We start from the raw sequence: 15,005 nt of genomic DNA, 5'->3' as shown, positions 1-15,005 counted from the left end.
CTCTCTCTCTCTCTCTCTCTCTCTCTCTCTCCCGCAGGCCACAGAGGCACAGATCCAGAGCTTTGGACAGACGCCATCTCAGTTGCTTATTGAGCCACATCCTCCACGCAGCTCCGCTATGCACCTGGTGAGAACAGTGAGCATGCTGGGAAAATTCCCTGCACCTCTGGTGATGGTGTGTGTGAGCACAGATGTGTGGACCTGGCCTGAGTTAGTGTGAATGTGTTTGTAGGTAGACACAAGACTGAGAAAGAGGTCTCTGATTTTTTTTTTTGTACTTCTATATATTTCCTTTAATCCTCTTTTATAGCTAAATATACATATTTTATATGTCCTACCTCATGTAGGTCACAGACCCTCGATATTAGAAACAATTTTAAGTACCAGTAGCCTAGAGTGTTTTATGGCTGGTACTGCCCACTAGCAGTGTAGTTTAAAGGGAAGAGTGCTCCCTACTGGCCTAGTAGCTCTCCTCCTTTGTGCTGAAAGCTACTCTTTCCTGTCCAATCCATGTAACAACTAGCCTTGCCCTCATTATCCACACATGGCTCTCTCTGTTTCTCTCTGCCTACAAGAAACTGAATGGCAGACCTTTTAGTTCAGTTTTCTACTTTTGCAGTGAATGAGAATGTTTTCATCTACTTTCTTTTATAGTTTCCAGAATTATAAATATAAGATGAGCATTACAACAGTTTCAGGATTGAGTATTTCTTCTATCAATTTCTTCTCTATTGCTTATATTTCTGCTATACATGGAATGTAACGCTGTGTTTTAACAGTTGAGTTGAATTTTGGCATGGTAAAGAAAGAATGAAGCATTTTTTCAAAAGCAAAAACTCTTTCAATCTTTTTCACTGCTTCTTTGCGGACCAGACTGGATCTTTCTGATACATGTGTATCATATATGCACCATCTCATATATACAGTCTATTTCATCCCAGTTTTCCATGTCTACCCCTGTCTTACCAGTCCCTTGTCTGACTACTGTCCCGAGGAGGGAGTGCATGAAACTGTCCTCTGTGTGTGAACCTAGTTTTTCCTCCAACCTCCACACTAATTGCCTTTTTCATTCTTGTTCTCTCATCTTTTCATATCTCTTCTTTTCATCTCCTCCATTCCCTTCATTCATCCTTCTATTCCCTTGTACTCCACCTCTCCTACCATCTCCCATCATATCCCTCCACCCTTTTCCACACTTTGTCTTTTCTCTCTTCTACTCAATAGTGTTTCCTTCCACAGAGTCCGCTAATGTTCAAGGACCAGATGCAGCAGGATGTCATCATGGTGTTGAAGTTTCCATCGAATTCACCTGTGACCCATGTTGCCGCTAACACCCTGCCCCATCTTACCATACCTGCTGTGGTTACTGTCACCTGCAGCCGCCTATTTGCTGTCAACCGATGGCACAATACTGTTGGTGAGTGGAGCCAAACTCACATATGCGGCAATATGCTCAAACACACACATACACCCTTGAAAAAAAGTATGCCACACCACATGTGATACCTACCACAGCAGTGGGCCTGTAAAATCACTTCATCACCGTCACACAAAAACCTACCCACTGCTCATAATAGAGCTGTAGCCAGCTGGCTATGTGAGAGGCTAGCACCTCCCAGGTAAGCTGACCATGAGTGTTTCCACATGTTCCTTTTCAGACATGTGTGAACAACATTACCCACGGAGCCCCTCCCTGAGAATCGGCCTCACCTCAGGGTCAGAGGGCCAAAGCAATGGTTACTAGGAAATTAGGCCGCAACTGCACCACATTCTCCTCACACATCCCCATCTGTCACTGGAGAAACACATCGAACCCAGGACCAAAGAGTCTGTACTGTGTGGCTGCTCTGGCTGCTCCCACACTAATGAACACAGCTGCAGCACCCTTGCCATCCTGTTGGAGAGGAGGGAAATGTGGTTTGACTTTTCAGAATAATGATGATAATAAGGCCTCCATATTTTCAGGCATGTTGCTCTTTCAAAACTGGCTCCAGATATTCTCTCACATGGATGAAATGTCTCCATTCAATTTGTCACTCTATTAAAAAAAGCCCAGTAAGACAGATGGACCTCCAATGCTTCCATCTCCTGGAAGAGATTATGACTAAACTTGGCTCTGAAAAGGGAACAGGTGTCAGTGTGTGTGTTTATTTCTGTAAGAATGCACATGTGCAGTCTTCAGAATTAGAATCATGTATCTCTACCTGAATCCAGGTCTCCGAGGAGCACCAGGCTACTCTCTGGAACAAGCCCATCACCTGCCCATAGAGATGGATTCTCTGGTTGGTGAGTAAGCTTGAATGGAAAATACAGCATCAAACAAAAAAATAAAATACACAATTGACTATCTGTTTCAGCTGTATTGGCCTTACTTTCTAACTTAAAAATTGCTTGTAACACCCCAGGTATTGAGATGTGTTCTGTTTTTCCTTTTTTTTCCCTCAGCCAACAATACTGGAAGCAACAAGCGTCAGATCACAGACCTAGTGGACCAAAGCATCCAAATCACCACACACTGTTTTGTGGTGACAGCTGACAACCGCTACATCCTGGTGTGTGGCTTCTGGGACAAGAGCTTCCGTGTGTACTCCTCTGAGACAGGTAGGTTAGAGTGTAAACTATTTCCTACAGAGGTGTGCACTGATGTGTGGAGGACTGAGTGCTATGACAGTAATGATACAGTTTTGTTTCCACTCTTTCCTGACAAGTCCTGTGAAAAATGGATGAATATATAATACACTGAAAGGACAAAACATTTTTGTTAATTCTCTTCAAACTGATTAGGCTCTAGTGGGACCAACGTGATGATGTCTCCAACATACCTGTTTAAATATGTAAATGTTTATCACTGCAGCTTGATGAGTGCAATTTACTTCATTGGTCCCAGTGGATCCCCTCAAAGGGCTCCAGGATGAGTCTGAGGATCGCAAGAGAATTAAAACGTCTTTTCTCTTTGGAAATACTGAATACTTTTGCTTGTTCAGACTTTTTTAAATCCATAAATTTCAACAAATTGAGATAGAAAAATCACTCTTGTGGGTTGAAATCATAAACTTGTGCCACACTAATGACATATTTGGGGTCACAAGCAGGTACTGTTACATTTTAATGCATTACAACCCAAAAAAGGCTGATTTACCTTCAGGAAATATTCATTCACCCCTTGATCTGCTGCTCTCTGCTTGTATTAGTTCTTGCATTACAGGATTTTGGTCCAAATACCAACACTTAGATAATACACTATCTTTTTCCTCTTTAGGCAAGCTCACGCAGATAGTTTTTGGCCATTGGGATGTGGTGACATGTTTGGCCAGGTCAGAGTCATACATTGGTGGGGACTGCTACATTGTCTCTGGGTCCAGGGATGCGACCCTGCTGCTGTGGTACTGGAGTGGCCGACACCATATCATTGGTGACAACCCCAATAACAGTAAGTAATAGTATGAAGTGCCCTGCACACACACACAAAGTATATAGCATAATCACCCTCTGAAGAAGGCTGCAGAAATCCCTCTTCTCTGTTTAATATTTTACCTGTGAAATACTTTGTGATGCAAATTACAAAGCTGCTTGAGTCTTTTTTCATATACTATAGGAAGCAAGTGTCTTTGATCAGTGCAGGGAAAAAAACATTCCTCCAAATAAAGTAATGTGGGTAGACAGGGAACTCTGTGCTGTAGCTGTGATATATTAGTGTGATTCACTGCATTGAGCTGTGCTGCTTTCAAGTGGAGGACTCCAGACGCCTTTGCATTCAAAATGGTAGACCCCGGTGTGTCTATTCAAGACAATCCATCAGGGTATGTGAGCAGCCGTTTTACACTGTGTGCACAGTTATTAGGCAAATGAGTATTCTGTGATGATATTCTTGTCATTATTTCTATGCACATACTTCTGCTTCAGCAAAAGTTGATCATGACCAGATCAAGAAATGGTCTGACTTCATAAATGGAAGGTTCATTACTGCAAGTTACTGAAAAGAGCATTTTTGAAAGGCTAAAAATTTCATATGTCTTTTTTTGTTAATTATTTGTTGCACTTACTTTAAAAGATATGAGTATAATAAAGCGAGTTAGGGATTTCTTTTGTAATTAAGTTTCCTAATAATTCTGTACACTGATCTACTCTACTGATTGTTCACACTTGTACTGTATACATTCAGGCTCGACAATCATGACTATTTGGATTGACTGAGAGCTTTACATTTGTTCAACAACGAAAAAACGTTAGCTGAATAATTGTGCACACAGTGTATTGCTGTACGACTGAGAAGCGCCACATATCGTATGCAGTGGACTAACTAAAGATAAGGAACAGTGCATGTTTCTATTTTATTTCTGGATCATAACACAATGTGTGTGTACCAGACGATCTTGTGTTTCCAATTGTCACAGATTCTAGGAGCTCCAGATTAGTTGCGAGTGTTCTCTAATTAACTTCACTGAGGCTCCGACAGTTAATTAAGAATTTCAGCTTGGATGCCTCCAATTAGCAAGGGGCAATAGCACTTGTGTTACTGCAGCAGGAAAATAGTATTCCCCTGATATTCACACTACTAGTGCTTACAATGCATCTTCAGTGGACAAAAGGAGAGAATCAGGGACACTGGAGTGGAAAATGATTTAGAATCAGCTAAAAACTTATTTACATACTATATGCTGGATACAGCTTGATACAAATCTATGAAACCAGCCAATATACCACTAAACCTTTTCGTATATCTTAACAATTGAAGCCCTCAGATTTATATCATAAAGCACACTAAACAGCAGAGTCCTCTTTATTCTCTTACTTACTGGCTTTTTCACTAAACGCTCTTTTCCAGGAATGTCATTCTAATGATTTCATGCCTATTATATTTTCTGTAATTCTGTCTGAAGGTTGTGTTAATATGTAGGAGCAGCCTGCCGGATCACTATTCCATCATCCAGCAGATGTGGTGTGCGCGAGAAATTGATTTCACCCAAGCCCCAAAAGGGTGCATGTGTCTTAAATGTGTAATAATTAAAATAACTTCCAGCTCAATCATGGCCTTGCTTTTCAGACTCAGTCCGTCACACTGGTGCAAGGAGGTATTTGCACCAGGTTAATTGTGGTGGCTGAATTTTGCTCGTCCCAGGGGCTCACACGGGGTGGGGGGTACTCGGTGCAGGGTGATTGAATCTTTTGTGGGGTAGGTGAGCTCCCTTTTCCCCCTGGAGGCTTTTTCTGACACTTGTCCTATTCAGCTCCCCTCAGCAGCGGGTGCTGGGACTGACAGCCCTGCTCAGGTCCTAGTCTCTAAGGGACGATGCTGCATCGATCACAGTCCAGCTCACTGACTGGACTGCTGCAGCAACACAGGCAATATGCCGAGCTGGAGGAGGAGATGATGGTGGCGGTGGGGCCTAACGCATGTTCACATCATCTATCAGGATGTTGCTGTCATCCGGGTGGATAAGAAAACTTTCACTGAATTGGCTGAACTTTAAGTCACAAGTGGACACTAAAAGCCAGAGTATGTACAGTGTGAGGGTGTTATTTCACTTAAATTTACCAATAATAGTACACTGAAGGGTGATGGTTATACCAAGGGCCCACACAATTGGCAGCAGAATTATTAGGAAAAAAAATACATAGTTATGAAAACATTACAACCAAAAAAAAGTATCTATTTATTCAGCTTTTATGCTTCATTTGCTCTGCATTCCTGTTTTTTGTTCAACAAAGATAATTACTGGAAATTAAAAAAATTGAATTAAATGCATTGTGTACCCCTGAAGTGTATTATCAGAACTATCAATGCAATGCTAAAAAGAAAAGTCAGGCTTTCTTTATTGGTGATCAGTGTATTTTAGAAGGAACACTGCTTTCATCATTCTGGCAGTGTTTGAGGTCGGCTCCAGGTGCCATGAAACACCCCTCACTAACCTCTCCCCCGGCCATCATCAATCATGTGACACATGGGATGAAATCAAGTGCTCGGCTGCCATCACTGGGCATCCCCACATTTACATAACAATTCAAAGGGACCTTTCTGCTAGCAGATGCATGTCACAATCACAGTGCTGGTGTTTATATGATGTTATTGGTTGATGAATGTTTGGTACTTGCACAGAAGCCCTGTTTACTGGCCACTAAATTAGGATTACCAGTAGCATGCCATTCAGATGGCTTGAGAGATGTTTTCAATGATAGATTTAATCAAATTAACCAAGTCATTTGTATGATGATATGGTATATCCCTTTTTTTTTTTAGGTGACTATCCAGCACCACGAGCAGTTCTGACCGGTCATGACCAGGAAGTTGTATGTGTGTCAGTCTGTGCAGAGCTGGGCCTAGTCATCAGTGGAGCCAAAGGTCAGTGTACTTCTCTGTTTTTACATGTTACTGTTATTGGGGAAAAAAAGAGGATGCCAGGGACACTCATGCTTTGAGCTGGACCACTTGCACATGTTCAGTAGGTTACCAGTCTATTAGTGACTCATGCAAACAGACCAGATGGATATAACACTCCAGACCTGCATGTTCACCCAGCTGAACCAAATGCAAATGCCACACAGAAAATAGCAGGGCCAGGAATGTGAGCAGTAACATTGTCCTGTTTTTTAAAGACAAGATTTTTATTGATTCGTTTATTTTATTAAGTAGAGTTTGCTCACACTTGCATGTTTTGGTTTGGCAGAGGGTCCATGCCTGGTCCATACCATCACAGGCGATCTGTTGCGGGCACTGGAGGTGCCTGACCACTATCAGTGTCCACGGCTCATCACAGTGTCCAGCGAGGGTCACTGCATCATCTACTATGAGAGGGGCCGCTTCTGCAACTTCAGCATTAACGGAAAACTGCTGGCACAGATGGAGGTCAATGATTCCACCAGGGTAAGCTGACTTTTTGACATCAGTGTACTCCATGAAGGCGTGCAGGCATTTTGCTTATCTGCAGTATCAAGTATTTGAGATTTAAATAGCAACAAATCTTTAAGTGCACATGCTTTGGTTCAAATACTGGTTCATTTTGCTAAAATAAGATTGACTCCTTGGTATTTTCAAATTAGATTTAATTAAGTGAATGTTCTAATGGATGTTTGAAGGCCTAAATAAAAAAATAATATAAAGGCCTGTTAAGAATTTATTGGACAAAGCAATCTGACTGATACAGTATGATTGTGGAACACATACTTCTACATGGGCGAGGTCATAGTATACAGACCAAAACCTTCCTTCAGGAGAAATTTATAAATATTTCTATATAGTTGTCTACAATTTTGATATAATTTTCCATCTTAAATTGGTACAAAACTTTAATTGCACATCACGTCTGCATGCCATTTTCATACTTAATGTCTACATTTCCAAATGTTGGTAAACATTCTGTGTACATAGTCTTTTATTTAATAACATTTTACATGCTGCAGCAACACACCTCTTCTCCCGAGGGGACAATAAATGTTTATATGAACGTGAAGTGTTGAAATCCCCTCTAACCCTCCGGAAGGCAATCCTCCTGAGCAGCGATGGCCACAACCTTGTGACAGGTGGCGACAATGGTGTGGTGGAGGTGTGGCAGGCTTGCGACTTCAAACAGCTCTACATCTACCCAGGCTGCGACGCAGGCATCCGAGCCATGGACCTATCACATGATCAAAGGTAAGGACAGGCAGCTGTATGGCAATATTGTCTCCCCATCATATATACATTACATTTATTCTATTAAAAAGGCTCTATGGTTAAGTGAATCCTGGTAACATACTGTATATTGTCCCTTAATAATTTCCTGTAATGAATCTATAATAATCACAAAGAGATATGCACCACCCTGCTGTATATTGTGTGGACCCCTTTCATGCTGCCAAAACATGTCTGACTCCTGGACTCCACAAGACCTCTGCCTGTATATTGTCATATGTGCAAAATTACAAGCTGCTTCCACATTGTCCTAATGTTGAAATTTAACAACAGATGCAGCTTTTGCCTTACTGAATGTTCCCATACATATACATGAAATCAACACACATCACATCCTGTTTTATTTATCTTTTTAGAGCACTTTCCATGATGTGTTTAAGCAAACATGCATGGTGATATCTGAATGTGAATAGTGTTCATTTTAAATACATGCATGGAAACATTCTAACAAAATAAACTTCATTTGGTATTGAACTTTACCATGAAGACAACATGAAGCAACTTGTAACTTTCAGCAAATAATGACAATAGACCCCTACATGTTTTTGTGGTTGTATTAATCCACATCATCATCATTTTGGCACAACCAACCCAAAGACTATTTTATGAAAAACAGAAAAATGGATGTACAGGAACATTCTGGGGCTGAAATACCATTTTGCACTTTCTTTCATCTTCAAAAGTCAATAATTAAACACTTGACTTCTCCTTAAGCTATTCAAATTTTTTGCAGAAAAAATAATACATAAGTTAGTTTTTGAGTTTTGGGTCACAAATAAGTAAACTATGTACTGAACTAGCGTACCTTTTTAGTCCTGGAAATTGTGAGGTCGGGCCTCCATGGATCGGACTTGTTTTTCAAGCACATCCTACATATACTAGATCGGCGGAATTCAGAGGACAAGGAAACACCTTGAACTCTTCATGTTCCTAAAACCATTCCCACACTATTTTTGCAGTGTCTCGGAGCACTTTATCCAGCTGAAAGAAATCGCTGCTGACATAGAAAATTATTGCCGCTCTGAGTGTACGCAGGTTGCAACAATATTTAAGTAGATGAAACATGTCAAAAGTAACATCTACATGTCCAGGAGTCAAGGTTGAATCTTCCCATAGTATATCCTGACTCCATATCTTGTGCTGGCAAACCAAACATACCTGGGAGTCCACATGATGTTAAATGAGAAATCTGATTCATTTTCAAAATGGCATTTTTCAAGCACGGTGCCGTAGCTAGCACTGTTGGAGCTCTTTTGGATGCACAAAGGGAGGGGACCTACACTATATGAGGCAGGTGGTTTAAATGTTGTTGCTGATCGGTGTATACCCAATCGGTGCAAGCATGGCTAATCGGTGCAGCTAAAGCAAACAAAGCTTGTTTCAGCACTCTCCAGGCAATAAAAAAAAAATCCTAACTGATACCATGTCATATATGAATGTGGCTTAATTAAAAACAGCTGATTTTCTTGCCTCTTATTTTCCACAATAGTTCTTGTGTTCTAGTTCTATTTTTGGAAATCATTCACTGATTATTTTGTTAATGTCATTTCTTCTAGCAGATAGATAAAACTTAATTTTCACCAGAGGGTGTCTTTAAGTCAAATGAGTTGCCAATTTGCACATTTTAGCATATGGAACATGTCAAATTACAGGCATGCTATGCTTGGCTTTATAGAAATATTGTGTGGGATATGTGTTTATGTGCATACTTAGGCTTGCATATGTGAATCCATGTTTGTGCACATCTAACTGTTCCCATATGTTTAATACAGTAGTCTGTAGGTTCAGAAAAACAAACAAACAAAAACCCTATGTTGCCTGTGCTTCATGGTTTGTCAGTGTATATTTTAGTTAAGGGAATAGACACCATCCTTTTTCTTTAAATAGAACCTACAGTTGCCATAGAGACAAAAATTACAGGGGTATCTTTTGCAAATGCACATATTTTGGATAACAGCAAGTACACAAGCATACTGCAGAATTCTACTGGCAAGTCAGATGCTTTTATACTTCAAAGTTCTGCAAGATTTATCAGGAGTCACATAATAGGTGTCTGGATGGCGGTTCAGAGGCAACAGAGTTCGCTTTGGGGCTCCAAGCCTGACGTCATCATGTGACCCTGGCAGTCAAGAGAGGTTAGAGTCTGAACATTCATGCTGCACTTTACGGCCACAGGCCAAATCTCCCTCAGCACTTACAGTCCCATCCAAAAACAGAGACGGAGGAAATTAACTGCACCAGTGTGAACAACTGCATAGCCTGTTAGTCAGATAGGAGGAAATTTGTAAAGGTTTAAATTAAGTTTTATAGTCAGTAATTACAATAGTAAAAATATCAACATTTAGGTCTAATTCCTTTTATTTAAAGGCAATTAAATATTTTAAGAACCTTTTGATTCAGTTATCTGTTGCCTCAAACAGTTGACACTGGGCGACACAAATGAGCTGGGCTCTAATTCCACTTACAGAGGGCTATTCTGTAGCATCTCTGTTCATTGTGCTTGAACATTTAGGCCCTTGGGGTGTAGCAGTAAAAGTCGACCCTGTGAAATGAGCTGCTTTTTCTACATACCAGCCAGATGTGGGCACAAGGGCACAGGGGTTGCAGAATGACATTGGGACTCAATGGTCTACTTCAGTTGTAAGAGGGACCAGTAATTTAGTGTCACAGCCCCTGATGACCTCCTGTACTTGTCTTTTACCACTATAGTCATGTTAACAAACTGTTCATATGAATGGAAAATAATCTTTAACAATTAACATGTAATTGCACTCTATCTACTAGATTGGTTAGCTTAAATCAAGTATAAATCAACAGAAGTTTGTTTTGCAGTTATTTTAAAAGAAGATACCAGCCTTGTTTGACATGCTGTCTGTTAGTTTGGAGCCAACTCTGAATAAATGTTCAGTAAATGCAAATATTAAGATCCCCTCTGATGAAAATTGATTTTTTTTTACCTTGTTAACATGTCCATGTGGGGTTTTTGACATGCTAGAGGACATACTTTATAAGTAAAACAGTCAATGCCATGACTGAACATTTTCATCCAAAACTGATACTGCCATGTACTGATGACTGCTTCAAAAATAGAAAATCAGACAAGGTTTCAAACCTACCAGACCTAAGAAAACGCTCTGTCACCTTGCTGTGTAGGACTTTACTTATCATTCTTCTTCAGAATTGGTTTTCATGTTGAAACATGAGGGACTGTTAGAGACAGATGCAGGGACTACACAAATGTAGTGTAGAGTTGCATCTAAGTCATATTAAAGCACAAATGCATTATTTTTATGAAAACAAAATTAAGATATGTAATTTTGATACAGGGCTGAACAGTGGAGTAGTGGTTAGCACTTTCGCCTTGCAGCAAGAAGTTCCCGGTTTGAATCCCGGGGTGGGCCTGGGATCTTTCTGCATGGAGTTTGCATGTTCTCCCTGTGCATGCGTGGGTTTTCTCCGGGCACTCCGGCTTCCTCCCACAGTCCAAAAATATGCTGAGGTTAATTGACCATTCTAAATTGCCCGTAGGTGTGAATGTGAGAGTGTCTGTCTGTATATGTAGTCCTGCGACAGACTGGCGACCTGTCCAGGGTGTCCCCTGCCTTCGCCCGAGTCAGCTGGGATAGGCTCCAGCCCCCCCCCGCCCCGCGACCCTAGTGAGGATAAAGCGGTGTATAGAGAATGGATGGATGGATGACTTTTCATACATGGAGACCTGTTTTGGGGGTTTAATTACTGCACAAAAGGGGGAATTTAAATATGTCTAACCTGGCAGTCTGTATTAGTTTCGGCAATTCAAAGTCACAAAAATGTGGTAGTCTGTTTCTTCCGCTGCCAAAAAGAATGCATTAATCCCAGAAAGCTATCAATGTAGCACTTTTCTCCTCATGAAAGTAATGCCATGGATTGTCTGACAATATGAATTTTTAAGGATGTATCGACCAACCAATTGACTTGGACACTGCAGTCGTAATGATCACACCTTTGAAATCTGCATGCGGAAATTTATTCACACCCATGCCAATTTATTTATTTATTTAGAATTTTTATTTGACCAATATGTTTATTTTAACTGGAAATTACATAGGTGACACAAGACTGGAAGGGATTTGTGCTTGGAATACTGATGACGAATTTTAATTATTTTAGGGGCTTTTTTGTTTGTTTTTTACATTATTACTGCAAATGGCCAAAATCATTAATACCCCTTGATATTAGCATAATAAAAAGTACAAGTAAGTTGACACTGTGAAAAATATCAAAGGGAATGGCAGGAAGCCTAATGTAAATGACCCTTACCATAGCAAGAATGTGATGTCAAGAAGAATCCAAGATCCACACTACAGATACCATGAGGAGTTGGAGCAAATGTTGTACCAACATCTTATGGAAGACTGTTTGGTGCACAGCACTGCACAGACCTAGTGTTCACTGATGCCAACCAAGGAGGACTGTACTTCTCCAAGACAAAAGCTCAACTGGAAAAACATGAAAGCTTTTGGTCATCAATTCTGTGTTCTTCTGTGTACAATCCCAGCTGTCAAGCATGCTGGTGGCAATGTAATGCTTTGGGGGTTTTAGGGGCAGGCAACCCTGTCAAAGTAAACGGTATTACATTAATATTCTGGAGAAAAAACAAACTCTTAGCCTTGGGCAGCATTGGACCTTTCAACAAGACAATGATCCAAAATATAAAGCCAAAGTTTAAAAAAAAAAAAATGTTAAAAGCAAATGAAATCAACATTTCGGATTAGCCGAGCTAGAGTCTAGACCTGACTCCCACTGAGAATCTGGAGAGAATTGAAGACCAGAGTAATAAGAAAGCCTTGCAATCTCAAATGCCCAGAATTTGTTTGTTTTTTTTGTTTGTTTTTTTTAAAGGAATGATCTAAAATCCCAGTGTAGACCTTTAAATGTTTTTTTAGTAAGTAGAAGAACCATTTGATTCCTGTGGTGGCAAAAAAAAAAGGCTTTCACAGTGATGACTCAAACAGCACAAATAATTTTAGACATGGCAGCGGTAGTATTGTTAAAAAGGCATGATTAGTTCAATTCATCGTTAACATTTAAACACAATGTCTCATTGTCATTCCAGCCAGAAACAGAAAACTTATTAGTCAAATTAAAAAAAAAAATCACTATATTTAGCATGGGTATGAATAATCTTGGGCTTAATGGTATATTAAATAACCAATCTTTCTATAGTCCATGTTTTGTAATCTCACTTCTGACACTGGAATTTCATGGTGCTTGCATGCCTGGTTTTGTTACTCTTTAGGACTTTGATCACGGGAATGGCCTCTGGCAGTATAGTGGCATTTAACATAGATTTCAACCGCTGGCACTACGAGCATCAAAACAGGTACTGAAAAGACGGATACATGCAGCAGAAGGCTAGTGTGGAGGTTTCAGAGGAACCGATCCCAACCAGCGACTGAGCTATGCTGCAGAGGATCCAGAGAGCTTGGAGGAGGTCTAGTAAGCTGGAGAACATGAGCATGGCAAGGAACTTACTGTTATGTGCATTGACTTGGCCTCAGAGGTGAACATGTTGCCATTTTTCTGCTGCTAAACAATCTGGACACATTGTTGGTTTTCATGTCTTACCTGACCACCAGCTGAAGCATTTCCCCAACAGAGTCAATCAGGTCTGTTCTGGATAAGGAGAGACTCAGTTCAACTTAAATTGACACAATTACAGAGTTACTACAACATGCTTAATGTTCCTGTTTCAAACTGTGAAAACAAAAAATAAATCCTGCGTTAGGAACATTTGTACAACATTTGTATGGCTGTTACTTGGAACAATTTTCTAGGGAATAAAAAAAGCTAACCTGTAAATATGGACAGTCTAAAGTGTTTCTTCTCTGTAAAGGCTCAAAAAGATCTAAATGCTGTTAGACTAACCGCCATGTTGTCGACATTTTCATCATGCAAGCCATGTATAAATGTTGAAATTGTCTTCATTGCACTCCTGATATTAGTTGGTTAGTTACATGTATATGGCCATTGTTAGTTCATTGTTAAACAGTGGTCAAATGTATGTGTATGTGGACAAAAAGAAGTTAGTTTTTCATTGTTAGTTTGTTGTGTTTGAATGTGTATATGGAAGAAAAGTCTAATTCAGTGTTAACTTAGTCCTTTGTGAAAAATGTTTTTCATCACGTCAGCAAAAAGAATAAATCATGATATCCTCATGTTTCTTTTAAATTCAGGACCATGTTGCTGATTGATAGCAAACACCTGATTACTGTCAGACTGTAAACTGATTAACGTGGGACCTCCATTCATATCTACAGATATTGTGTTTTGTTGTTTCAGTTTCTTCCAAAAACATATCCAGACGATAAAGTATCAGATTTGTTGGATAGTATCTAATGATTGTTAATGTGTTTGTTGTAAACCTGTTAGACATTTTGTAAAAGGAAGTGCCATTTTACAGCTGTTCAGCAATTGCTGGCACTGCAAACATTAATACTGTTACCTGTGCATCTTGCATTTTTATGTTGTCTTATTTTTACACAAATGTTTGCTTATCCATTTAAAAAATGTGAATTCATGAACACCAGTTCATGCTGTAACTTCATGCATTAGTAAGCAATATTATGACTTGGTTGCTAAAAAGGACAAAGGAAAGTATGTGACAAAATTATCAAATGAACTATTTTTGGGATATGAAAGTTGTTCTACATTTAATTGCAGAAATGAAAAGTCAGTGGTGTGAACTGTTGAACAAAAATATGCAAATAAATGGAGTTAGCATTTAGATATTTTTTTTTAACAGGTGCTACAAGACACCATCCTACCCAAAGTTGACATTCTGCATGCTGACAAATTCTGGAGGGTTTACTTTCCTGAGAAATAATTTTCATTGTGAATTCAAGTTTGAGAGAAATACATTTATTAATGATATACTGGAATTATGCAGTGGATTTTGATTTCATGTAATATATTTTACTATGTTTTGATTTATATCTATTTTAGTTGTATTGCCACTTGTTTCTGCATATTTGAAGTGGGAAATGTTTGGAGATTATGTGATTACATCAAAGTTGGTAACTGTAAATTCAACTGCTTTCATTTTTTGTTGTTTTTAATAAAACTGAATAAATATACAGGTGTCAAGATTTTACTACTGTGTCAACTGCCTTAAAGATTTATGCATGTGTTAATACACAATAAAGTATGCACGATGTACAACAGTTGAGTATATGCATGCCATTAATTAGTAACTGAAGGTGGAGTTCTACTTATGGAGCTTGTGTTATTTGGTCATACTGCCATCTGCTGTCTGAAATTGTTGGTGTGAAACCCACTAAAAATCAAACTCTGCTAC

At 39.5% G+C, this 15,005-nt stretch overlaps 1 protein-coding gene across 10 annotated transcripts in view; it reads left to right on the top strand.

The window, feature by feature from the left end:
• Positions 1-14,784, top strand: part of nbeab (neurobeachin b) — a 200,852-nt gene extending 186,068 nt beyond the window's left edge. For 6 of the 10 annotated variants that reach the window (XM_051957710.1, XM_051957709.1, XM_022189166.2 and 3 more), the window contains 9 exons: positions 38-127; positions 1,225-1,417; positions 2,215-2,286; positions 2,446-2,601; positions 3,260-3,430; positions 6,239-6,340; positions 6,666-6,862; positions 7,479-7,630; positions 12,948-14,784. In XM_051957710.1, coding sequence (XP_051813670.1) covers positions 38-127; positions 1,225-1,417; positions 2,215-2,286; positions 2,446-2,601; positions 3,260-3,430; positions 6,239-6,340; positions 6,666-6,862; positions 7,479-7,630; positions 12,948-13,038 — 1,224 coding nt within the window. In that variant the 3' untranslated portion in view covers positions 13,039-14,784. Of the gene's footprint in view, positions 1-37; positions 128-873; positions 1,202-1,224; positions 1,418-2,214; positions 2,287-2,445; positions 2,602-3,259; positions 3,431-6,238; positions 6,341-6,665; positions 6,863-7,478; positions 7,631-12,947 lie in introns of those variants that run through there. The other 4 variants (XM_051957708.1, XM_022189171.2, XM_051957712.1 and 1 more) reach the window with 2 other exon arrangements.
• Positions 14,785-15,005: the final 221 nt, after the last annotated feature.

Source organism: Acanthochromis polyacanthus, chromosome 13 (assembly GCF_021347895.1).
Source record: "Acanthochromis polyacanthus isolate Apoly-LR-REF ecotype Palm Island chromosome 13, KAUST_Apoly_ChrSc, whole genome shotgun sequence".
NCBI classification, from domain to species: domain Eukaryota; kingdom Metazoa; phylum Chordata; class Actinopteri; family Pomacentridae; genus Acanthochromis; species Acanthochromis polyacanthus.
This window is presented reverse-complemented; position numbering and strand designations above follow the sequence as displayed.